At 40.2% G+C, this 26,915-nt stretch overlaps 1 protein-coding gene across 1 annotated transcript; it reads right to left on the bottom strand.

The window, feature by feature from the left end:
• Window positions 1–9,567: 9,567 nt before the first annotated feature.
• On the bottom strand, window positions 9,568–12,756 carry LOC141440634 (membrane-bound alkaline phosphatase-like). Its single transcript, XM_074105151.1, has 5 exons — window positions 12,478–12,756; window positions 11,947–12,139; window positions 11,531–11,703; window positions 10,795–11,452; window positions 9,568–10,604 (listed from the first exon to the last, which is right to left on the bottom strand). The coding sequence occupies exons 1-5, from the start codon at window positions 12,607–12,609 to the stop codon at window positions 10,312–10,314; spliced, it is 1,449 nt and encodes a 482-aa protein (XP_073961252.1). The 5' UTR covers window positions 12,610–12,756; the 3' UTR covers window positions 9,568–10,311.
• Window positions 12,757–26,915: the final 14,159 nt, after the last annotated feature.

The raw sequence follows: 26,915 nt of genomic DNA, 5'->3' as shown, positions 1-26,915 counted from the left end.
ATAAACATCTGCAACACAGAGGTATTGCAGATGCGTTGCCCAACCTAAGAGGCCTAAGATGGGATACCTCAAGTGCCAGTAATTTCACCGGCTGTCTTACTCTCCTTGCCGAAACACAACAGTACAAGCACTGCTGCTTCACGGCAGGATTAGCGAGCAAGATGGTGGTAGCATTCCGGGCGGACCTTGCACAAGGTCCTACCACCTGCAAAACCCTGCACTTTTGATCAAAAAGTCGCGTTTTAAACTACCATTGGGTGTCACGCGTTAAAATCCGACTGCACAAACATCGGAATTTCACAAAGTCAAAATTATGGAATGAACGCGCCGCGATACCGCCACGTTATGTTATGAGGCTGTCGATCGTGTTGCACTTATATCGACGTTTTGGCGAGTCGGGCTTTTTGTGACGGTCGAGTAGAGGCGTGTAATTGTTTTGATGGCGGCGCGGCGTCGCGACAAACGAGAGCACGTCATATGTTGAGGTATTCTTGGTATGGGTTGTGTAACCGCTTTTTTAATTTCGTATGTTTGCTTCTGTATGACTCTTTATTGAATCTCTCTCTTCAAGTGCCTCTCCTACTAGTGAAGGTTGGCAGTCAGCTCCGCGTCTCTGATTCGGTCTTTTGCCAGTCTAAAAAGCTCCGCGCTCCTCGGCGCTCTTAACTCCCGTCCATTCCCGGATATTGCGTGGCCACGATTTCTTCCTACGCCCACTGCTCTTTTGCTTGCCACTTTGCCCATCATTATCATCAGTATCAGTTGTCTTTATTGAATAATACAATTAATTATCTTCATCATAAGTCGTACGGATGTCCACTGTTGGATCCCCTCCCCCCTTAGACCTCCAATGCTTCAGTTGGAAGCGGCCTGCCATTACGGAAAAGTAGTGACCAATAGAAAAACATACTCCAACTCACAACATTTATTGTCATAAAATAACACTATATCACAACAAAAACATATGAAAAGCATTAAATAGAAAAAGGGTAGAGGAAAGATAAGGGATAAAGTTATTTTTTTAGGTATTTAGGACCTTTACTAACTACTCTTAAAGTTTGCGTTTATAACAAAAATATAAGTACTGGCCGTACTTTGTTCAGAAAACATCGTTTCAACTTCCCATCGGACACAGACAAACTGGCAATCAACTATTAGTATTAATATAGGTACCTTGTACGAGTATAGATAAACTTTTATTCCATTTCATGAAACATTTTTACTCCCTTCATTACATTTTGCGCTCATCGCAACAGTTTTCGTTTCTTGAGACGCGAGCAGCCGTCGTAATTGTGCGCGGGACAAAGCTTTGTCCCTCTGTAATAAAGTGGGGGTTTTGCTCCAAATTAGGTCTTTATATTGTTACTAACGAGTTATTTAGTGACTAGTTAGATGCAGTCGTGTATGAAAGATTTTGTTTCGACTCTCAGATTTAAAAAACAATGGGAAAAGATATCAGTAGCGTGAATTGAATAATTTTGCTAGTTAACCTGGAGAGCGGTTTCGGTGTCACTGACGTCAAAAAAATTAGGCAATCCGGTGAAAATCGAATCGCCCCACTACTGATAGACATTTACTTACCTAGCTGATTAGTGTTTCGTTTTCATAGGTAGCATGCAGTTTTCAAAAGTGAAATTGAAATCTGTTTTGGACGGATGATGGATCGGATGATGATGACACAAATAGCCACTTACTTAATTCAAATGCGAGCCAATAAAAAAAACAATCAAGGCCAAAATTGCCGGCAGCTACTCACGCAGTAAACCATTTCGATAATAAACAATGAAAATGAAATTCAGTCATTACTTTTGATGTATTAAATTTCCACATGTGAAAATTGAAATGTAACGTCGAATTTGTGACAACTGAGGCCGGGTGTTATCGTGTTTAATAAAATGTAAATGTAGGGAATAAAAGTGTCATCAGTGCGAATGCGTGGGGAAGTGGCGAGAAGAGGATGAGATGTGACGTTAATAGTAAAAACAAACAAGGTATTGAATACTTGTAGTCTATTGAGATTAAGACCTTGACGTGGTTCGCCAGCTTTGTTATTTTGGACATTATTTCAAAATTATTAAAATTCATTATTCAATTAACAATTTGTACTTTATAAAGTACATTCGGCCGTTATTTTTAGTGTTAACTGGTCCTTTATAAAGTACGCGAGGACCCAGGAGGATAGTAGAATTGTTTTTTCTTTATTTGTTTTTATGTGCAGTTTAGTTTTTTGATTCTCTTGATCTCTTACATGCGGCCTTTTTAACATTTTTCATTGACATGTTGTACAAAAAAAACAACATAAAATAATAGAATTGGAATACGGTGAATGCAGATGAATGTCTTCGCAGCCCTTCGCGAGTAGCGGCGGCGATAATAAAAATCCCAATTCAAAAACAACGCGACGGAAATGTTTCATAAAAGTGCAATTTTTCATTTAATTCCTTGAACCGACTGTATGCTACTCGGCACAAGAATAGAGAATTGGGGAAAAAAATGAGATAGGATGATAGTATGAGGTTGAATGTTTAAAAAAAAAAATACTTTTGGACTGTTCATAACACAACTTTATTCCCAGGTAGAGACAATGACGTAGACGATGAAGAAATCGCGCCAGGAGAGCCATCTTCTGAGGTCGGGCCGTCTACGCCTTCACTGGACGTAGACCTGGAAGCGCGACCCTTGTCGCCAGTCGCTGGTCCCAGTGGCACCACCCGAAGAGCTCGTGTCGCGGACGACACGCGGTCAGGAGAGGCCGTATAAGGAACCCTCTTTTCTATGATTGGAAACTACCTCACAAGTTCCATAAATAAAACGAGGTCCGACGCCAAGGCTCACTTTCTTGTGCGGGCTGAAGTGGACGACGTGCGAACCACTACGGTTGTTTAAGGTCATGCGAGTTATTTTTCTCATTATTTTATTGATTACCGTTAAATCATTATTTAAGTTGGCAATCGTGGTTTTTGTGATTTTATTTAAATTCTGTAAATTTGAAATAAAGAAATAACGGATTTCGGTCCAATATTGTTTTTTTCTTCAATCATCGCTTCTGATCCTAAAACTATTTTATATAAAAAAGGCTTGACTTTTTTGAACTTAACATTTTGTAGACCAAACCGAAAATTTCAACTTTTAACTTATTGAAATAATTATTTAAATTAGCTTAAAGTCCTCATTTCATTGAATAGTTTGTATTCACGTAGTACTTTTGGCATCCATTTCATTAACGATTTAAACTTTATAAAGTACGTGAAAACTTAGGAGTATGTTGGCACTTCACTTATTGTTAGTGTATTCGCCGAAATATTTGCGTGTACGAAAGAGCTGTACTATTTCTTTTTTAGCATGAGCGATGGAGATGTCAATAGCGCAACGCGAATACACAACGCCAAGACAATAGTGAAGTGCCACCATAACACACAGCCACGCAGTTTACGTCAAGTTCCACGATTCGTGAGCCTCCTTGGGCATTACCGATTCACTTCCATTGCGCCATCCGGCCGGTCAGACGGTGCCGGCGCCGCTCTGCGATCCCTTCTCTTGTATCATGATGACGTTGTTTTGTTACATCAATTTGTATCATAGTTTTAGTCAAGTCGCGTTTAATCACAGCACTAAATAATACGAAAAAAAATAATTGAAAAATTAAAAACCGGCCAAGAGCGTGTTGGACACGCCCAAAATAGGGTTCCGTAGCTATTACGAAAAAATTAAGTAATATTTTTCATATCATATTTTATACGGAATCTTCCAAGTTTAGGTATATTTTATACCTTAGGTTGCTATTTACTCATAAACTACTAATAATTCTCAAGCAAACTTAGCCGTTATAGTTTTTCTTGTAAGTTTGATATACTTACTACCATCCTGATTTTTTTCAAATTTTTTCATCCACCGGTTTAGATTTTAGAGGGGGGGACGCTCAATTTTAATGAAAATTTGCTCTTTAAAGTTGAATATTTCGCAAGCAAATCACTGAATCGACCCGATTACGACGACGATACCCCACACTAAAGGGTTGGATGAGAAAAAAAAATCACCCCACTTTAAGTCTATGGGAGGTACCCAAAAAAAAATTTTTATTGGAATTTTTAATGGTACCATTTTGTCGGCATAGTTTACATATATATCCGTGCAAAATTACAGCTTTCTAGCATTGATAGTCCCCGAGCAAAGCCGCGGACGGACAGACAGACAGACAGACATGGCGAAACTATAAGGGTTCCGTTTTTGCCATTTTGGCTCCAGAAACTTAAAAATCGGTGAATGAAAAAAGCTTTAACCTCTTGACGCCCAAGTCAAATTTTCGATTTATGAACATCAAACTTTATTTCATTTATGATAAGAGTTTGATGTTGGAATTACAATAAGTCCTTTATAAAGCCCCCTGGACGTCAGGAGATCAAACAAAAAGATAACGAAAGTCTAGTAATCTAGAACCCCGTTAACTTACTTTAGTTTCACGTCAGTGGGGGCCCATGCGAACTCGTGATCAGCTCAATATTCCCATTAATAGACTTGTTTTTTTTCTGTTTTTTTTTTATTTGATGTTTTTTTTAATTAATAACCTTTTTTGATGTTCCTGTAAATATGATAGCTTATAAGTTTTCTTATGTTCGTTAGTACGGTGCAAGCTACCATAATAGGTAGATATTAGTGCAGGTGACCACATAGGTACAGGTTATGCAATATAGACTCTATTGAGTAGAGTATATCTTATACCTTTAAACGAGCAATTCTTGTCAATGAATTAAAATAATTACTTTGCTCACCCGCAACCTTATGATAGCTAAGTTTATATGCAAGATATGCGTGTTCATGCAGTTCCTCCACCTCCACACTGTAAGAACACACACAAACCCATCCATCACCCCACCACAATACACTGACGCGTTTCAAGCTCAACCAGAGCTCATCTTCAGAGCAACTCAACCGTACACATGCTACCAGATGTTAGATAAATAGATAGATGTCTTCGCGTTTTGCGCTTCATTTACCTCGCCTCGCTCCGCTCAGCTGTTTCCACCAGAGATGTGCTGTGCGAGGATGTGTAAATGAAGCGTTTCTATTGGTTAATGAAAAACACCATCCCTAGCAACGCATCCTCGCACATTATTGGTGGAAACGCTGTTTTATTTTTCCAATCCTTTGTAAAAATAAATCATTTTCTAAAGTAAATCGCTACCGGGAAGTAGTGGAGCGTGCTGGATAATAATTTCTCAGCGCAGCTTTGATCATATTGTCCGTTTATTTCCTCTCTTTGTCTGCATGCATTGACGTCTTTGAAGATTTTATCCCGTTTGGGGTGATCCATTGAAATAAAACCCTTTGCATTGTGTTATTTGTTAACAGTGGAAGGAAGCTGTAAAAATGTTATTGTAACGTATAACTCACGTCTTAAATCGAGTTAAGCGCGGCATGTTTCGGACTAATTCGTAGCCCTTCGTCCTAGGAGCAGCGCGACTCGGCGGCTGCCGCAACACGCGCGCTGCGTGCAACCGCTCTGATCGCGCGACTGCCATTTAAGACGTGAGTTATCCGTTACAATATCCCACTAATATTATAGATGCGAAAGTTTGTAAGTCTGTTTGTTTGTTTGTTTCTCCATCACGTCTAAACCACTGAACCGAAATCTGCAAATATAACCAAGAGCTGTGGCGAGATGGCTACTGAGTAAAACACGGGAGCAATTAAAACCCGTGTCGATGCTGAGCGACCTATATTCCATCCAACTAAATTAATTTAGCCTTACCTGAAGCGTCCTCAGCAAATCAAAATGGGTCAAGTTCACATTAATTAAAGCAGAACTTGTAATTAAAGGCGTTGCATTAGTGCAGCGAAATGTTCGGGAGACAATAAGGTCTAAGGGGCAATTACGGGGAACGGCTTGGTCGCGTTTGGGGAGAGCATTTACTTTTATAAGTCTGGACGATTTTGGTTTTGTTGTAGTAAAGGTTGTAGTTTGTGGTGTCGCGTAAAATACCGACCAACCATCGCATTAGAAGACTTTACTGGATGGCCAAATGGTTAGAAAACCTGACTACGAAGCTTGAGGTCCCGGGTTCGATTCCCGGCCGGGGCAGATATTTGTAAGAATAATACGAATGTTTGTTCTCGGGTCTTGGATGTTTAAGTAATATGTATGTATTTATCTGTATGAGTATGTTTATCCGTTGTCTGATATCCATAGTTGTACAAGCTTTGCTTGGTTTGGGACTAGGTCACTAGGTTAATTTGTGTCAAGTGTTCCATGATATTTATTTACTTTTACTTTTGAAAGAAAAGGTCCCGAGTAAAAAAAAAATAAAAATAATAATAAAATATGGGTGTTCAATCTAAATAAAGTCGACCATTAGCGGAGAAAGCCGAGCGATGAGAGAGATATAAATTCCACCAATGGAGTCGCATAAAATCTCCTCTCCTCTTCAGCGGATAGGGAGTCTAAAGGGCGCACAACACTGATGTAGATTACAGTCAGCCAGTCAGTCAATCACTAGCCATGATTAGTCAGTTAACGGTCAGTCTTTGTATGGGGCCAACCCCGACGTTTGGCCGGGGTTCGGACACGCGAAGTAGATGCATTTGCGTTATCTAGTGTAATCTATATCTGTGGCGCACAAAGTGATAACACGAGCCCGATCCCCGTCGCGCAGTTGCTTAACGATCTCCAGGACCTAGTTACTGAAAGTGTTGAACAGTTTCTAGGAATAACTGGCTCAAGCTTGTCCAAAAGTTTGCTCATCAAGTTACCCCGTTATAAGTTGCGGTGTTCTGTTTGAGGCATGAAAAGGATAAGATTAGGATGGTGCTTTCTTTATATGAATAATGTATGTATGTTATGTATGGTTAACTCTTTATTGTACAAAAGAAAACAAACAAAATACAAATAATTGACAAACTTTGAGATACTAAATAATTAATTGCTAGAATACTTCATGTACAAATAATTGCCCTGGTTGTAGTATTCTCTACGCAGGAACACAGCAGCGCACACTCCTACTAGTTGGTAGAATTAGCAAACTTTATGACATCGGTTCCACGCTAACTCTAGTGCCAATTCAGTCCTATTATAATTGGTTATTTGGAGTCTTTTTGTATTTTTATATTTCAACTCCAAATTTGTTACTTTAACGGTCATCCCGTAAAACCATATCGAAAATACAAACTGAGACATGGATGAACAGAAAAACCAGAAAAAGAGACCAGCGCTGGGAATCCAACCCAGGTCCTCAGCAATCCGTGCTGCGTGCTATAACCCCTACACCACCGCTGGAAGCGGCTCGAATTTCTGAGGACCTGGGTTCGATTCCCAGCGCTGGTCTCTTTTTCTGGTTTTTCTGTGCATCCATGTCTCAGTTTGTATTTTCGATATGGTTATTTGGAGTCATTTTGTATTTTTTTATTTCAACTCCAAATTTGTTACTTTAACGGTCATCCCGTAAAACCACATCGAAAATACAAACTGAGACATGGATGCACAGAAAAACCAGAAAAAGAGACCAGCGCTGGGAATCGAACCCAGGTCCTGAGCATTCCGTGCTGCGTGCCATACCCCTACATTATCATTCAAAGATGGTCAATTCAGTCCACCATTCTGGTAAGAATGACGAAAGATCGTGTAACCATCACGGACTGACGGACTGATGGTTCAAACAGAACTGAATTTTGAACCCATTTTGAATGACAGAAAACCAGAATTAAATCCTAATCATATAACAAGTTACCCGACTTCTCATACAGTCGAAAACCTAAGCCTAATACGCCGCAAATTACACCTTAGATGAAAGCGACAGAGTTTATCTTCCAAAAACAGTTCGATGCGGTACTATTCAGAGACATTGGGAACTGAATCTTATGTGATGGATTTAAATGTGGAATTTGATGAACGGCTGGTGTTTGAGCAGCACGACCTAGTTTAGTTGGCTTTATGCAAAACTAAACGCATTAGCAAGTTCTCGAAGGTAGTTTCATAGACGGTTTTTTTTTATTTCCAACTAGATTTTAACCGCGGTTTCACACACGTAAACGATAATTGTTGCTTGAATTAAAACTCAAAGATTGTCCTAGATTTCTATAGGCATTTCCAAAAGTTATGGTGGACTTCATTACAATTTGCATATCAACCGTGCCAAATTTCGTGTGTCTAATTCTAATGGTTGAAATTTCGAGATTTTATTATAATTTTGGAATAAAAAGCGTGCATTTTTACAGATGTCCAGCTATCTAAGTTTTATATTTATTTAAACAATGAACCTATACATAAAAATAAAAATGAGATCACATAAAATTTACTAAAACGGGCTTCCTCTTCCAAAGGCAGCGCAGCGCGGTATCACTTTTTAATGAAACCCATCCAGCTGTCTCAGCGTGAAAGAGTAACGAATAATATCAGCAGGATTTTACATCAATTAAACACTAGCCACATACGCGAAAAATATCGTAGCAATAGAAATGTACTTGGCAAATTTTCTTTTGTAGTTCTTAGTATTTAGTTTAAAAATTTGTGTGCATGAATGTTGAGTGCAATTGTAATTGTATTGTAGACACTGTAATTGTTTCCATTTATGTATGTTAATTTCCTCTGTGTTGTTTACAATATGTAATTGTACCGAATCAAATAAATAAATAAATTAAGTAGTATTCCCAAAAATTGTTGAACACTGGCAGTTGCCTATAGATTTTCCTGAAAATTTTGTTTAATTTTTGGATTTGTTTTTTGGAGTCTTTTTGTATATTTTATTTCAACTCCAAATTCGTTACTTTTACGGGTATCCCGTGAAACCATATCGAAAATACAAACTGAGACATGGATGCACAGAAAAACCAGATAAAGAGACCAGGGTTGGGAATCGAACCCAGGTCCTCAGCAATCCGTGCCGCGTGCCATAACCCCTACACCACCGCTGGAAGCGGCACGGATTGCTAAGACCTGGGTTCGATTCCCAACGCTGGTCTCTTTTTCTGGTTTTTCTGTGCATCCATGTCTCAGTTTGTATTTTCGATTAATTTTTGGACTTTCAGTTATCTTTTAAAAGATATATCTAGTTGTCAAAATTTTATACAGAGATAGATATGAACAGGCTGAGTGTATAACTTATGTACTATAAAAGACAAAGACAGTTTTCTGCATCAATAACCCCAAAAAAGTTAATCCTCAAGTTCCCCGATCTGAAGCACTGAAAGAGTTCAAACAATGAAGTAGAGATAACCAAATTTATCACTATAGGCTGTTTCAGTTACTTAACTGAGTTAGTTTCGTTTACAACTCCTAAACTAATCTAAAGTCCATTACCGAGCGATTTTCCGCCGCGCAAATTGAAAGTTAGAAACAAAATCAAACAAATTAATAATTGGAACAGCGGGAATAACTGTCGCTGGAAAGTTTCAATGGAACTGCACGTTAAAAGTGCTAGCGGAACCAGTGTGGCTACATTTTTTTTGCTTAAGAATTTGCACATGAAAGAAAGAAGCAAAGAAAGAAAGAAAGAAAGAAGAAAAAGAGGGAGAGAGAGAGAGAGAGAGAGAGAGAGAGAGAGAGAGAGAGAGAAAGAAAGAAAGAAAGATTTTTATAAAAATAACCTAACCTCCTAAAGAGCACAAACACTACACTATGACCCTGATATATTAGAGTTTGTGAATTGAAACAAATTAGTTTTTGCGAAATGAACGGACCCGCTAAATAGGTCCTCTCCCCACTCAGCATAATGCTACAGCAAGCCACACATTACAATTAAAGTAAATGAGTAAACTATAGAACCTACTTGCATAAAACTAAATTCAGATAAATTCAAACAAGTTCAGTACATGGTGGCAGAGTTCTCTCACCAAATAATTCACTTAGAGACACCATCAGTCTTTTGCTTGCCAGTAATGTCAACCGTCTATTTATCAACATAACTTAGTTACATAATATTTTTCATACATTAAAGAGAAGTCTAAGGGGCGGTTTCACCATCCATTGATTAGTGTTAACTGACGGTTAAATGTGATGCCGTCTCCGTCTGTTCGAACAAAACAAATAGAGACGGCATCACATTTTACCGTCAGTTAACACTAATCAATGGATGGTGAAACAGCCCCTAAATGTATGGTATGAGTTCACCATTAATTAAATTATACGTCAGCAATATAAAACGTTACACATCAACAGCGTATTCAAGGACCATGGGAGGATCAGATCGTGGTCAATATGGATTATTCGCAGTAGTTTATTTAGCTGGTATAAAAAGAAAGGAACTAAAGAAACTATTGAGAATAATCTGTCAAAGCGTGTGTCGATGTGGCCAACAAATTAAAGACTGCAGTACCATTTGCTTACAAATGTAGAATTAGAGTAACTGCAATTAGCAACGTAGCAGCAACAAACTTTGGTGCAGAGGCATCAGTTGAACGTTCAGATTTAAGTTCGGAAGTGGCGCAAGCTTCGCGGAGTGTGGCGGCGGGCCCCAGGCAGGCGGCGTGCGCCATGAGGTGCGGCAGCTGGCTCTGCTCGTACAGCCCCGTGAACAGCTGCTGCTGCGGCCCGCGCGCGAACACCGCCACGTCGTCGCCGCCGTGCGTCTCCAGTTCAAATGGGACTTCGGCGTGGGTCCTCCATCTGATGGCCACTGTAATTTTCAGGACATAGTTTTAAAAACTTAACATGACAAAAGTTTACATTTAATACAGAGAGAATAATGATTTCAACTTCCTTCCTTCCTTCAATGCTCCCTCAAGCATCTTTCAATATTACTTCTTTCTTAGTCCTTCTTTTGTAATGGTTGAGTTTGATCAGAGTTGAACGAGATCAAAACTTACTGAAATTGCTATCTTGAGTGACGTCCACGCGTTCATTGCTCTGTTGCTGTCTGTATCCGGGCCCGTTGGTGTAGGAGAGCGTCATATAGGGCACGCCGTCATCGCCGATGTCATCGGAGGGCCCGAGGATGTCTTTTCCGCGCCGCGAGTAGCCGTTGAAGGCCATGGCGTGGGAATGGTCAGCAGTAAGTACTAGCAACGAGCTAGCTGCAGGTAGCAATGAATCGACACGTTCCACCGCGTCGCTAAGCGCTAGTGTTTCGTCCAATACCAAATAAGGCATGTTAACGTGATGCCCGTGGTCGATACGTCCGCCCTCTACAAACAAGAAGAAGCCACGGGAATTGCGCGAGAGCACTCGGATGGCTGCTTCAGTCATTTCGGCAAGCGTTGGCTCGTCAGAGCCGTCTTCTCGCACCGCCGCCTCAAACCGCATGTGATCAGCTTCGAACAGCCCCAGCAGGTACTCGGGCGGGTCTTCAATGGCCTGCAGTAGCTCGGTGCGGTTCCACACGTACGAATGCGAGACGTCGGCCGCCACGCGCTGAGCGCGCCACTCCTCTACAAGGTCTCTGCCATCCCATCGCAATCCTGGTTCACCTTCTTCGTCTATTGTTGTATTTGAGCGAAAGTTACTTCGACCACCACCTAAGATCACCTATTAAAAGCAATATTATGTCAGTGCCAATTGTTTTGTCAAATCTTCATTAAATTTTGTTCGTTCTGCTGAACTGACCTTAAACTGGTTGCCAGGATAGGAGTTAATGAGCTGGTCGGCAATGTCGGGGCAGAGTGCAGGGTTGTGGCCGTCGCCGATTACTTCACCGTCGTGCTCCCAGTCGCGGTTGGCTGAACGCGCGTACGCGCCGGCGGGCGATGCATGCGTCACACGCGTCGTTGTTACAAAACCTAATAGATAATAATAGATCAAAGTAAGTGAAGTAGTCCAAATGGTTGTGATACTAAAATGGATGTTAGAGGGACACATCGCTCCAAGAGTGGAAAAATGTGTTCTTTGAATGTCGGTCTTGTATCAGAAGACGCAGTATAGTTAGATTATCATTAGGTAGACTGATAACAAAGTAATTATCACCACGCAGTCTTTCGGCTTAAATATGATTCGACTGATGTATTCTAAATGCAGGTGCTCACCGGCGCTGCGTCCGTCGGCGAGCGCCCAGGCGGCGATGGACTCGAGGTGCGTGGCGCGGTCGGCGGAGGCGGGGCAGTCCCAGCGTGTCACGTGACCCGTCAGGCCAAGAGTGCCGATGTTGCCTTTAGCGCCACATAGAAAAGCCGTCGCTGTACACGCTGAGTCTGGGATTTGTGCGTCCAGGCAGTAAGTCTGGAACATGATTGAAATTTAAATCAAAAGTTCGTTTTGCAAATAGCCCCAAGGCCATTACGCTGATAGACTTGTGATGACACACTTTTACAGTTTATTGAGTCAAATCGATAGGCCAATGGGTTGATGCGGGGAAAAAGGATTCCTGCATCATGATTGTTCATAAGCGACTTCATACTCATACTCCAACTCGCACTTGGTCGATTTTCGGTTACCTTGGCCCCCAACTTTTTTTGAACCCTGAAACCGCGCTTGAGTAGCCCGCCAAAGACACTTGAGACAATTATTGGTAAGCACAACCAGAATATGCTCTCGTAAAATCCAATTTTTGTGGGTACCTTAGCGAGTCCGGTGACGGGGAACCGTTCGTAGGCGAGCTGTTCCTCCTCGCCCGAGCGTCCTTGTCGCTGTCCTCGCAGCGTGCGCGCCGGCGCCAGCGTGGGCACGGACAGCCCGTCGCCCAGGAACATGACCACGTTCCGCGCCACTGAGTCGTACGCAGGCGGCGAGAGCCGCGCCTCGATCGCGTCGAACGCCTCCGCGTACCAGTACGAGGCGGCGAACTCCTCCTCCGAGGGCGGGATGGCGCGGGACGAAGACGCGGCGGCGGCCGGCCCCCGCTGGTCGTGGTAGCGGTCGCCATGCGCTACCGCTACTACAGCGACCAACAGCAACAGACAAGAAGAACGCATGGTAGAGCAAGTAGTACAGTAGCGAATATTATGCTTCGACGAATACTTGGAGTACGCAATGCAAAACAGATTAATTCTAATCTAATCGGATTTAAAATAATTGAATAAAAAATTCCGTAATAATATATTTATCGCTTCCTAACATTGTTATTTGTGTCCTATCATGATAAGTCGCCCTAAGGAGTGGCGTTAGTGAGTAATTTATGTAAGAACAACATGTTTATGTTTATGATAAAATTCTTCTATGCATATGCCTCCAGCAACGCGCACGTGATACACAGCTATCTTTGTATAATTTCGTGCGTCGTCCAGGGTCGTGACCTTATCATGTCCTTAAGCCGAGCTAATCCTGCTTAAGATCATAATCATTGACGTCAGCCGAAAGACTACGGCCTTCCTCAAAGTACGCCACAGTGACCGATAACTGTGTCGCCCGCATTCATCGAAATCATGCAAACTTCTCCAGGTCGCTAGTCTACCTTGTGGGGGCTAATCTTACTGTGTCTTTTGTTACGTGAACACATGAAGACATTGGAACCAAAAACTATCTGTTCTTCGAGCGAGCTGGTCATAGGCCTCCTCCCAGATTACGCTACTGGTTGGGTCTGCGCCGTCTATATCTAACAGACTCTGGCAACATTCACTAAAACCGTTTGTTCCCGCTTACCGCGACGTGTAACACTCGTTTCTTTCGATCATTCCGCTCAACTTTTCCCGGTCATTTCTGTCGGATTCAGATCATCTCATTCAATCAATCAGTCACCTAATTAACGCCGTCACCCGTAACGTATGACAGTACATTCGCTTCGCGCCGCTCGCTCGCTCCCGCACACTGGCCGGTCCAACTACTTGTGACAGTGAACAGTGCAGTGAGATTAATTCAGCTCTATTCTTATAGAAAGGACTTTCATCAGCTCATCTACATCTCGCGGCGTTACCGCTGTACGACGCCAGCTCATCTCACGTAAGTCTTTTGCCCATATTCAACCTTCTTGTCCCATCGTCGCATGTCACCGCCCTCAGCGATAACACTGTTCTTGCGTGGTTTTACTGTAGGGAATCTAAGTCACACCAAAGATAATGGAGAAGACTACGCTTGGTGTTTCTCTACGGGATTGAATAAAAAATTAAGGAAATCCGCAGAACTATCAAAGTAAAAGACATTCACATTGGTGTCAAGTGTCCCATGATATTTTTTTTATTATTTAAAGAAATGCCAAACGCAAGTGGCACTTGGTGTGTCACTGAACTGATAGCCGTTGGGGTCTATATTTTCTTAAGTGGCGACTTAGTACCGGAAGACACAAGTTTTGCCTGACACAAGGGGTTGCCTGGTGAATTGACTATAGTCCTATCTTTGGCGTTTTTTTGGTAGGTCTAAACTAGGCCTAGCCTTTCCACAAAGACTATTTTTGATTCTTACATTTCCACGGGATAGAGGTGTACAAACAAACGTCTTCATGCAAAATAAATTTACGTAATTTTTGTCTGTTATTTCACTCTACTTTAATATGTATCTTGATGATTTTGTTCCGTACTTGAGATTTAATATGTGAAATAGAGAATTTCCCAGTATTATTTATATAGTTGTAAGCTGTAGGCGGTTTATTCAATCCACAACAAAGAGTAACAATAATGTCGCGGCGCTGCCAAGTGTTTACACCATCGTTACTTCGAACACAGTTAAGATACAAACAGAAGACAATCTTTATATGGAACGTATGCACGCATACACAAAGGCGAGTCCACTCGTTTAGGTTTCTGTAATCAAAATAGCAATAAATGTTTGCCAAAAATGTCATTTTCAAAACTGCTTACAAAAATATGAGAATCTGTTGAGAAATGAGACCTACTACTTTTACAGCGAGCCATTATGAAAATAGGTGTGTGTTAATCACGAAAGACTACGGTTGTCACGCAAACCTGACACAGCTAAATGTCGAACTCGAATCTTCTTTGCCCAAACAGAAATAGAAACACTTCGCTCGCATTTTTTGTGCTCTTAATAATAGAATCAATCACTTTTTTTTAAATACCCAGTGTCAGTGAGAAAGATGAGGTGATACCGAAAACCGCTGTCATTTTATCCCAAAGTGTCCCGAGCTTGCCTACTGAACTGTATTGTATGAGCGACCCGGGCAGCATGCCAACTGGCATTAAGTACGATGCAGCCGTCTTAACACTAGCATGGGGTTTTGTATCGCTCCAAGATTTCTTGGAAACCGTTGTATCTTCTTGTTTTACATGTGATTTATAATCATGTTAGTTTTCTCTGACTGTATTTGTGAGTCATGGTAGCCGGTTTGACCTACGGCCTCTCAATAGGAACCACATTTGAAATTTACTACGGTGAAGGACAGCGTCTTGAGGAAATCTGAACACGCCTGCAAAGGAATTAAATTGTTTGGGTGATGTTCCCAATCCACACTGACTTGGAAACTAAATCAAACTGTCTTATTTTGAGAAGAGATCTGTGCCCAGCAGTGTGACGTATGCACACACACCTCTTCCACTCCTCCTCCTCCTCTATCACTCTCCTCTCCGCCTCTCCTCCCTCCCCTCTCCTCTCTCTCCTCTCTTTCCTCTTGACACTCTATATGTCAGTCTACTAGGCCACCACGGCTACTGATAATCTAACCAACAAACGTTGGGAAAACCCCGACATTATCCCTTCAAAGTTCAATATCTCAAAAACGGCTAAACCGATTTTGATAAAACCTGTTTAGGAACCATCGCTAGAGAACCTGCTTGCAAATAAAAAACCGGATTGAAATCGGTTCACCCGCTTAAGAGCTACGGTGCCACAGACAGACAGACACACATAGCGGTCAAACTTATAACACCCCTCTTTTTGCGTCAAGGGTTAAAAATACAATATTAAATTTTAAAACGTCTTTTATCTAGAGCGTATAATTGTAACAAAAGAAGCATATCGACAAAGACAGTATCATTTCGCGCGCTAATATTTTTCTCCTACTTAGCATGATACAGTAATCGGTATGCCTATTGGCTCATTGGCCCAAACTTTGGCCCAACAACCGCCAACCTTTGATTTATGGCCTTTTCATGGCTCACATCACCGCGCAAAAACGGCCAGCCTACTGGCGCCCACACACGTCACACCCTGGACCTTACCACGTCGGCATAAGAGCTGTTTTAGCGTGGACCTGTCACAGGCTTGTATGTTATAAATCTCTACACGCTACTTATTGCGAGAGCGCAATTTTCTTCAAGTATCTGTTAAAGTAACTTTCGCGAATATTCGGCCCGTTTTTATTGCTTTTAGAGAAAATGTTTTATGTGTTCCTAATTCATAAATTATAATGTTCAGCAAGGCAACATGGTTTAAAGGATGAGAGGCATTTAAAAACACAGACTTCGTAAGGTTCAAATATTTAATCTGAAGTAATTAAGTCTTGATTAAACAGTGGTTGCTTTTGAATGTCGTTTGAGAGCCTGAAATTCTAAGAATCAGCTAAAGATTTCAAAATCTACTTGAGTTTTAAGTACGTGTTATCCATCATACTTGTCTGTGTGCGTGCGTCTGTTAATGTGTGTGTCACTTTTTCACTAAACGACTAAATTTGGTACGTTGGTGGCTAGATTTCTGGAATGACACAGAGGCTACTTTTCGTCCCACATTTAACCGACAAATCTAGAGACTTGGAATTTGACACGATTGTTCTTTATACAACATATACACAGTAATAAACCATCAAATTTAAATCGTCACGATACGTTGCCATGTATCAGGATGATCGGCATGACGATATGCTGCGACACTATGGACACAGTAACAATCCTTTCTACGCAGAATGCAAGCACATAAGCGCCAAATGACGATGAAGTTTAGTGTAGTCGATGAAGCGTACGAAGTGCAGTCTACGTGAACAGTTAAGTAACACCTGAATCAATTCCACATCCAGACCTAATAGTTCACATAGATAAAGCCGCAGGTAAATAAAGATTAGTATATAAATAACTTCGCAAACCTTATCCCAGGGCCGAGAACTTTGCGGCAACTCCAAACAAAACATCGTAAACAAGTGGGTCCATTTCAATGTCTTGAGAAACTTTACTTTATTGAGCCATTACGGTATTAATGTCGGCTGTTAAAGATATAGTTGTTTTACGAACTAGTGGATAAAAAGACAATAAGGGTAAGGTTCTGCTGATATTAACTAAGTTGGCTTCGCGGGCGGGGACTGGGTCACGGATAGTATTACTTTTGTGAGTTAGCTTTAATAGCCGTGGCAGCCTAGTGGTTTGATCTATTGCCTGTCAAACAGAGAACTGGCTTCAAGCGCGGGCTCGCATCTCAAAAGTTTTTTGGAATTTACGTGCGAAATTTTATTTGAAATTCTTAAAACAATCCCATTAACTCTTTTGGCGTCATCTGCACATTTCATCAGGTGAGATAAGAGTCAATCACGAGGCATTTTATGAAAAATAAAAATCCTTCCTAGTTCTCAATCTTCTTTCATACCATCCAAAGTGGTACTGCGGTAGAGTAGAGAGGTAACAGACAGATGGACCGTAAGTAAGTATTTAGTTATTTAATACTGGTAGGATTTCGTTTCCAAGTATTTCTACAATACATCACGTTTTGATTTCAGACTGTCGTTCCTACCATTAATTCAGCGTAAATACATTTAGTTGGGATTATGTTTCGACCCGGTGTGGAACTAAACTTAGTTATTTAACGACTAACGATTGCAATTAATTTAACCGCAATATGACTAACAAATTAATGGAATTTAGTAATTAACAGCTTATGATTTAGTTGCAAACACGGTGACAAGGTGCTTTCGAAGTTTGGGGAATCTTGGTGTGGATTTGAAGCACGTGATGATTTGTTGATGCCAGAGACTTTGACCACGTTTGGGTATAGAAGGATTGGCAGTATTTCTTACTTTCTACATCATCATCATAGTTGGCCAAAACACATCCCCTCCTGGACAAGCCCATAACCCCACAATGACTTCTGCGCCACCTGCATCTATCATACTCTAGGTCATCTTGTGGCCACTATCCGAGATCAAATTTTCCCCATCGGCCATGAGAGGAGAGGAAATACTAACCGTCCACCAGGTGGGTAGACTGGTTTGTCGGTTAGAAATATAGAGGAATTCTTCGAGCAATGGAGTACATTCTAGTCTACTGCCACTTAAGTTTGGCAACTTTTCGAGTCTTCAATCTTCAAAATATTTTAGGTATGTTGTAAAAATACAGCGAACAAAGTTTATGTAAAATACGCCGAAGTTTAAGACACAATTTTGAAATTAGTTTTATATTATCAACATAACTCTTAACTCCATTTGCTTCTGAACTAACAATCTCTAAGTAATTATTTGTGTACTCGTAATATTTTTGATAGCTTAAAGTACTTCTAAAAGTTTATAAATTTGCGTGTTGATGTTCGTATAAGTTTCGACACTCATAATTTAACAAGCTTTTATTTAATTTGAAATGTTTGCATGTAAGTTGTCTCTAAATGCTAGTGAAAATTTACCAACTTTTTATGTGTGAATTTTGTAGTAGCCCCCTGCATTGGCGGGTAACCATTATTTTATTCAGTTTTTTTATTAGCGCCTTTCTTTTGTCGAGCTGTGAAGTGTTTAGACACAAAATAAATTATTTCTCTGCATTTTTTCCTCGCAATGTGATGAAAATCATTGTATGCATCATGGGCCGTAAGGGGATTACAAACTCGAATCATTAAAAGCCCTCCGCCTCGGGCGTCGTCGTCCTAATAGACTCTCGTTAGTAATGTCCTTCTTACGCCCCTTAATGAACAATGTACTAATACGATTTTATTGTACACAGACTGATTCCGCAATAAATAACCAGTCCCATTTCACGCTGTTCATAATCCAGTGCTTTCACTGTGCCCAATGAATGAAGTTATTGTGGATAAAATCCATTGTGTACCACGCAGAATGGATTGATTGATTTATTAATCTCATCGGCAACGCTGCCAGCGCCCCCTGGCGGCCACTGGCGCGGCCAATTACGGGTGCTAATATGACGTTAATATTTGATGCATTAGTTACATTTTCCATTCAATATTCAGTTATCAATTTATGTAATGCAGGTGTCATTAGTCCGGGACACCGTGCTGCGCTCAAAAATGCGTAGTCGCCTTTGGGACTGTTTCTGTTGGGATGGGAGATAAAAATAGGTGGATAGGGCTGGATACGTCTGTCACATGCACCCACAACTCTCACAAATTTTCGAATTTACTCTATTACTAGGATTTTAACAGCACAAACAATAACAAGTTCAAGGTCAAATAAAAAAACACGACATGTCAAGAAACTTAACATCATATTTTTAATTCAAAGCAGATCTACAATGACAACGAATTAGAATAAATCCATTGATATTTTGATTCTGTCTTTGACTGCTTTAGTTCAGATTATTTTCAATACGATTACCTGGAGTCGATAATATGCGCTAGAAGCTGCCATCAACATATGTAGCGGTATGTTATTTCATCCGAGACGGCGATAACGCTCGCTCCGATATCACTACTTGGCCTAGAATCGCTCGTCACTTGCCTCGCTTGCACTCAACTATGGTGTCTGATAGAGATGAAACTTAACACGATATGCAACAATGTTATTTTGATTTCCGTTAGTTAAGTTTATTTTTGGGCTGGCCACATTTGCCGCAAGCCAGATGAGTCAAGCCAAGATAACCACCGAGTGGACGCCCACCAACTCGAGAAGGCGACCTGACAGACCTAGACGGCGATGGCGGGATGAACTGGACGCCTTGTTGAAGGACTGGCCCTTGAATGCAGAATCGGTAATTTTGTATGAAGGGTGGGCCAAAATTTGTGCCGCTGAGTATAGTTTCCCTAAGTTTTCTACATTGTTTTGGATTTCTACAAGCGTGAACACGCAAAAGCTAGTATGTCATGCACAAAACGTTGTTTGGGCAGTTATCTCACCGCCGGCGAGGAAACGATTGGCTATCGACTATTTTCTCGCTCAAGAAACGAACAAAAGATATAAGATTGACGACCGGATGGCCGAGTGGTTAGAGAACCTGACTACGAAGCTTAAGGTCCCGGGTTCGAATCCCGGCCGGGCAGATATTTGTATGAATAATACGAATGTTTGTTCTCGGATCTTGGATGTTAATATGTATTTAAGTATGTATTTATCTATATAAGTATGTTTATCCGTTGCCTAGTGTCCATAGTACAAGCTTGCTTAGTTTGGGACTAGGTCAATTTGTCAAGTTTCCCATGATATTTATTTATTTATTTAAGATCCTGTGTGAGTAAAAGAGACATATATATTAATAGTTGATCGCTGGCGGTTCACACTGCCGGCGAGAACTCGTTCTTACATCTTTTGTCGCAGCGACAAGAGCTATAAAACTCGCTGAGCAATAAAACTAGCTCAGCGCTGTTAGCTTGGCGGCCGCCCGGCTCGAGCGAGTGGAGCGAGTAATCGCCCGTCGTGCTCGAACACTCGCTTTTCACTGCTCGCCCACTCGTTTCTAGTTACTCGCTCTGCTCGCTTCTCGCTCATCGTCGGCGGTGGGACAAGTGCCTTGGACTCAACCGCAGTCAAGTTAGAATAAAAATAAAACCGAATACGCAAATGAAGTGCGAATTAAACGGAAACACGATCTCGTAGGACAGTCGGGTGAGTTTATATCTGCATGTCGCTTGATTTGACGTGACGCGATAGCGCTGCTGTCGGCGCTGAGACATGGGCGAAGGCGGTGGAGTGGAGACGCTGGGAAAGTACTGCGCCGTTTGTTTTGGTTGCATTTATACAATCAATTACATCACGGTTTTGTCTTTTTACAAGCTTTTATTCCTCCTTCCAGTTGTCTGTTTGTCAGTCTGTCTGTAATCAAATCTTGCAAGTTAAATTCTACCAACTTCCAGTAGTTGGATTGACTTGAAATATGGTATACTTATGTAAATTGCGTGACAATACAATAATCTGGTAGTGACATCCTGGTAGTCCGGCCAGGATCGTCTCTACAGGACGAAACTCTTCAACGTTTAATGGCATCGACTTGAAATTTGGTATACAAATTAATGTACTTTGGGTGTCAATACAAGTACAGATAACAAAAAGTACAGTCAGATAGTTTTACATTATTATTTACTTTCTACACAAAGAGTTTCCTTGGCGTTAAGGAACGACTAAAATAAACGTATTTTTGGGTAAGAATTGCAGAATCGGAAAATTGGCCTATCAGCAATTACTAAAGAAATGTAATAGCGTTAATATCGCACAGCCTAATCTCAGGATGAGAGGGCTTTGGCCGTAGCGAGCCCAATGTGGATCGGGGACTTCACACATGTTCTTAAATTGCTTCGCACTTTTATACAGACTCCCCCCGATGTTGTCCTTTGATCAGAATTATAAAAAACCTCGCCATATTGCGGAAAACCAATAGAACTAATTTCTTGCACTGGTAACACTAAATTAAAATTCCGCGTCGTTTTTAAAGTGTTATTTTGTGTTTTTGTGCGTTAAATGCAGAAGATTTCCTATATCCTTGAAAGGAAAATAATTCACAATGTATTTGTCATAGAAAAAGTCCGAAGGATTAGAAAATATTCCTCAACGACACCGTTGTCAATATAACTGGAAGGTACCGTATAGTAAGTGTAAAGAATGTTGCAATATAAAACGTAGAAGTGCTGCCCTCGCGTCATACTTTTTATATTCATGGTCAGCCGTTACCGTAAAGCTCCGTGTTAAATTTCAAAAGTAAATTCGCACATGAATTTCAAAACGTCCGGATTTGATCCCACGATTATCTGCTTCAAAAGCCATGAGTTAGACCATTACGCTATCACTACTTAACAATAAATAATTCACTCTAATATAGCTAAAATCAATTTATTCGACTTGTGTATTCTTTCAAACAATCTTTTTCCAAATGATGAATCAGTTTGTTCAACTGCACATATCATATTTTGTTTGTACAACGTAAACAAATATAATAACGAGCATTCCCGCCCCGTCGGTGTTCCATTGAGGCGTTTCCACTTGGTTGCTGAATCTGAAGGTTTCCGACTGCTCAGCGTGTCAGTCTGTCGACATCTTTATTTTTATTTCGCAGGTGACCTAGATAGCGTTGAGCGTGCTGGGGAAAATAAGAAGCGATGTGGTTTCACGATCGAGGACCGTTTCGTGTTTGAAGGTTGTTGAAGTTTAAAGGAAGTGCTGTTTTGTTGTTACTAGAGGCTCTGTGATGTGTAAGTCTCATACTTAAACTAGTCAAAAGAAAATAAGGACCAATTGAGCTACATTGGTAAAATGAAATCAAAGATACATACGTTTTTATTTTTATCCGAATACATTTAATTGAATGAAAAGCTTTTTGTTATGTTATATTTATAAAACCATTTTTAGACGACAAATGTTGTAAATAATTATATTATATTAGTTTTTCGTTTTACCAAATAAAATACTCGGAACGTGATCCATATTTTCATGATTTATTGTTCATTAACACGTTCACTGCGGTTTCGGGTCGAATAGATCATATGCACATCTAGCCTGCGGTGCGGCGAAAAAAATACTTGACCTACCGCTGGTGCGGGATAAATTTAAATAGGTTATCGGCTGAGTATGAGTGAGACAGTTACTGTTTTAAATTGTCTCTTTCAAAGAAATCAGTCCCTATAAAAAAACGCCCTCGATCCTTATGTATACCGACTGAAAGGAAAAAATAACGTCTGGTGCGGTATAGGATCTTAGTGACCCGATGCCCAATGACCCGATAACCGCACTAAATTATTGGCTATTTTTACTAGTGCAGTGCTCGTGATTAGGTTTCTCCGTGAGTGTTTGCAAATGTAACCGAAAACAAACGCTGTGTCTTGTTCAATTAATACAGATTTGGCTACAGGTCATTGCTTAAAACTGGGAACAAAGAAACGAAAGCTATGACAAATTACGTTAAACTTTGAGCAGCAAAGACACCGCAAATAAAGTGAAAAAAGTCAAAACTTTATGTGAATATTGTAAAAAAATCTCTTTGCCGCGAATGTTACTATGTAACACATACATCTGAAATTACAAAATATTTTTTTTGCTCGTTCTATCGACATTTTTTCTGTCAGTGCGTATATCGGGCATAAAAGAAGTTTTACACATATGTTCAAATAGTATTAAGTGATTGGAACTTAACTGTACAAGAGTGATTACAATTCAAATATAACAACATTTATCATAACTATGCAGATAATGACCTTTTTAGACGAGCATGTCAAACAGGTCCTTTTCTAAAAAAAGTCGAATGTGATCTTACATATATACCGATTTAAATCTTCGAAATTGTTTGTTCATTAATTTGTAAAAGTTATGAAAATGTTCCACCCGTTGTGATTCCGTTTCTCGATTGCATGTACCTTTATTGTAAAATTAAGTTTGGTCGTAAATCGCAGAAACTAATACATTTGTTCTGCCGCATAAAAAGACAGATAAAAGTACAAAATAATATGAAGACAAAATGAATTAAATAGTTAGTGCTCTATTCAGTGTGCTTGCTGAGATAAAGCGGTGCTACGGTCACGTAGAGCCTCTACGGCGTAGCCCGCCTACAAAATTACGTAGCACCGCACATCGCGCTGGAAGTAGAAATTAACCTAGAGAGCGGCTTCGAATAGACAGCGCAATTACTATGAATATAGCGTCGTTACGAAGCAATGCATACATATCGTCACTGAAAAAATCTCGTATCTAAAATCAATGTCAACAAAATTGAACCTTGACGAAATGTTCATAAGGTCCACTCAGAAAAATTATCTACTTTGAGATACGAGTTTTTTTTTTAAAGTAGTGACGATATACTCATACAGGTTGCTACAAAAAATCCGGCCAAATGCGAGTTCCGTACAAACATGTAGGTAGTAACTTTAAAATTATTAAAAATATTTTTTTATATGATGTAACTAAAAATTTACGGTTTTCGTAATTTTTCCTTTATCTATGCTATATTTCAAGATTCTGAGTTCACGGGAAATACACTGTAGGTTTTGATTCCCTTGCGAGTTTCAAAAATTTGCGGCATAAGCGGCTGTATCTTTTGATTGCGTTGGCTTAGAAGTTTGATTTTTTCATAGCTCCAAGGGACAGTAGACTTGAGCATTTGATATAAATTTCAACTTCCTGAGAAAAAGGGTCTTGAGAGACGGACGGACGGACGGACAACAAAGTAATCATCTTTCTCCTCTCTTTTTCTCTCTTTTTTTTCTCTTCGAGGTACAGAACCCTAAAAATAAGTAGTATAATAGAGCATGGAATAATAGTAATAGCATGGAATAATAATGGAGCATGGATAGATTTAATTTCTGAAAGAGGACTTCATTTTCATTTTTAGGGCTTAGAACTGAAACTCAAAATGTCTTTTTCATCAAACCCATACGTATGGGGTATCTATGGATAGGTCTTCAAAAATGATATGGAGGTTTATTATATCATTTTTTTTCCAAAAAGAGACACTTCCAAAGTGGTAAAATGTGTGTCCCGCCCCCCACTGTAACTTCTAAAATAAGAGAATGACGAAACTAAAAAAATATATAATATGATGTACATTACCATGCATACTTCCACCGAAAATTGGTTTGAACGAGATCTAGTAAGTAGTTTTTTTAATACGTCATAAATCGTAAACCGCAATTTACCTTTCATTCAATCAACTCAAACATAATATAAAAAAAATGTTTACGGAACCCTCGCACTCGCCCTGTTTTTTTTTTTACTTTATACCCTCGTATTTTATGTCATAGTGACAGTATTGAAGCGCACGAGCCGAGAGAGCGCGCAATTAAAACGACGCGCTCCGATTGGTCGATCGCGGAGCTGACGTCACTGGTTTTATGCGACCAATGAAAAGAATTGGAGCGCGGTTTATGTCTTGTGTTTGTTTATTCGCTGGATTTGACTTTCTTACGTAAATCAAATGATACTTAATAGGAATTCTGGCCTTTTTTTCATGAAAAATTACATGAGACTTGACTTAACAAAATGGTCCACAACAGATTGAGATTTTTTCCTTGAGATTGGCTCGTTTATTATTCCGAAACATGTCGGGTAAAACTTATCTTATCATCAAGAGTGTAGGTAGGTATATTACAAAATAAATTTGGTTGAAAGAAACAGTTTTTATTTTAGTGATTAAGTTACTAATCACCCTTTATATCGATTTATATGGAAGTGTGGTAGGATGAGCTCTGCAAGATTAGGTATTATACGTATTATACTCGTATGTCGCACAGACGCACCTGCCATGCTTGTGTAGTTGCGTAAAGAAAAAAAAATATTTTAGTAAAATGTTCTCTATTTTAGTGGCAATGATATTTAAGAATGTCCAAGTTAAGTTGTTGTTTAAGTTGTCATTTTTTTTAATTTAACATCGGTTTTAATGAAAAAAAAGGTTATTGTACAAAAGTAGCCTAAGTCTCATGATTAAGCGACTCTATTTGCGGAAAACTTCAGACTTAGCTCTACAAAGAAGTCTAAGAATCCCAATTAAGACGTTTCGGTATAAAAAGTTTCGGTTAAGCCTAAAAAAGCGGCCAAGAGGGTTCCGTATTATCACTGGATAGTTGACGCCATTCATAATTTGAGATACTGTGTATGAGCTGTTAAGAGCGATTCTTTCAAAGACACCAGTATGCTATAATGTGACTTATTTGCCAACTCTGATTGTATTTATTAATTTCAAAAGCAAAGTAAAAAAACAAAATGCTATCAATTTTTTAACTCATAACAGATATTTTTATTCGTCATACAAAATTAATTCTTCTAGCTCACGTTTAACTAGCTAAATAGTTTCTGTCTGTGCTTAGCAGAAGGGTATTAAACGTGATGTAATAGTACATTGTGTCTTAAGGGCGGTAAATAAGGAATTACGAACGAGAGTCTAAAGACTGAGGGCTTTAATGAGTCGATGTTCGTAACTCTAGTACCGCCTGTGCGACATACAATGTTTTCATCACGACAGACCGACAGACAGACGGACAGACAGACAGACAGACAGACGGACGGACAGACGGACAGATAGACGGACGGACAGACAGACAGACAGACAGACAGACATTTTTTAAATTTGCTTGGGTTGTTGCGGGAGGCCTCTGCAAGAGCGAGGCCCGGGCGATTGCCCTGTCCGCCACCCCCTAAGGCCGCCGCTTCGTCGAACTGAGGACCGGACGCAATTTGGCTCCTTAGAGACAGCCTATGTCCAGCAGTGGACTTACGGGCCGATGATGACGACGTTGTACAGTCCCGGGTCAGACATCGTTGTTTTATACACTAGAGTACTTTCTCACCGCTATCATTGAAAAATAGGGTCAGTACAGAAGGACTGCGCATTCCTACTACAACGTAAACGCAACTGCAAACTGCCCATACATTTCAATCGCTGCCGGCGTGCAGCTTGCGTGCACTTGTAAAGTTGTTGTTGAAAAGTTATAGTCTCTAATAAGCAGTGTCAACTCAACATTCACGCAGCAGCACCGCGCCTTATCATTTGGAACCCTAAAAAGATTATTTTATTAAGAACGGGACCCTGAGAAGTAATTAGGTATTAAGAAAGTTGAGAATTCTGTAAATACTTTTTTCGTGTTGAAGCGTTCTGTAATGGGTATCCATTTGTCTGGGATTCTGCTGGCTATCTTTTGCACAAAGGAAAAGTTTTTAATAGGGCTTATGGCTCAATCGTACGTAAAACAATATTTATAGTATTTTTAAAATCAAAAAAGCATGTCGAAAGTACAAACTGAGACATGGATGCACAGAAAACCCAGAAAAAGGGATCAGTGCTGGGAATCGAACCCAGGTCCTCAGCATTCCGTGCTGCGTGCCATACCCCTACACTACCACTGGACAGGAGTACAGACACGGATTTTTCCTATTCACACATATCTCAGGTTGCTTGAGACATAACACTCTTTCGGAACTAACCGCTCACCCAGAAAAGAGATGTCGCTACTAAGCAATCAAATTTACCAAGAACCAAGGTTTCTGGTGTTTCTGTGCATCCATGTCTCAGTTTGTATTTTCTATAATGGTTTTACGGGACGACCGTAAAAGTAA

The sequence above is a fragment of the Choristoneura fumiferana genome, chromosome 23 (assembly GCF_025370935.1).
Source record: "Choristoneura fumiferana chromosome 23, NRCan_CFum_1, whole genome shotgun sequence".
Taxonomy (NCBI): domain Eukaryota; kingdom Metazoa; phylum Arthropoda; class Insecta; order Lepidoptera; family Tortricidae; genus Choristoneura; species Choristoneura fumiferana.
This window is presented reverse-complemented; position numbering and strand designations above follow the sequence as displayed.

Excerpts from the sequence above, each read along its gene's own strand:
- LOC141440634 (XM_074105151.1), bottom strand. The coding sequence starts at position 12,609 with ATGTTCCTGGGCGACGGGCTGTCCGTGCCCACGCTGGCGCCGGCGCGC. Across the intron at positions 12,140-12,477 it reads CCGTCACCGGACTCGCTAAG|ACTTACTGCCTGGACGCACA; the intron begins GTACCCACAAAA and ends ATCATGTTCCAG. Across the intron at positions 10,605-10,794 it reads CACTCAAGATAGCAATTTCA|TGGCCATCAGATGGAGGACC; the intron begins GTAAGTTTTGAT and ends TGAAAATTACAG.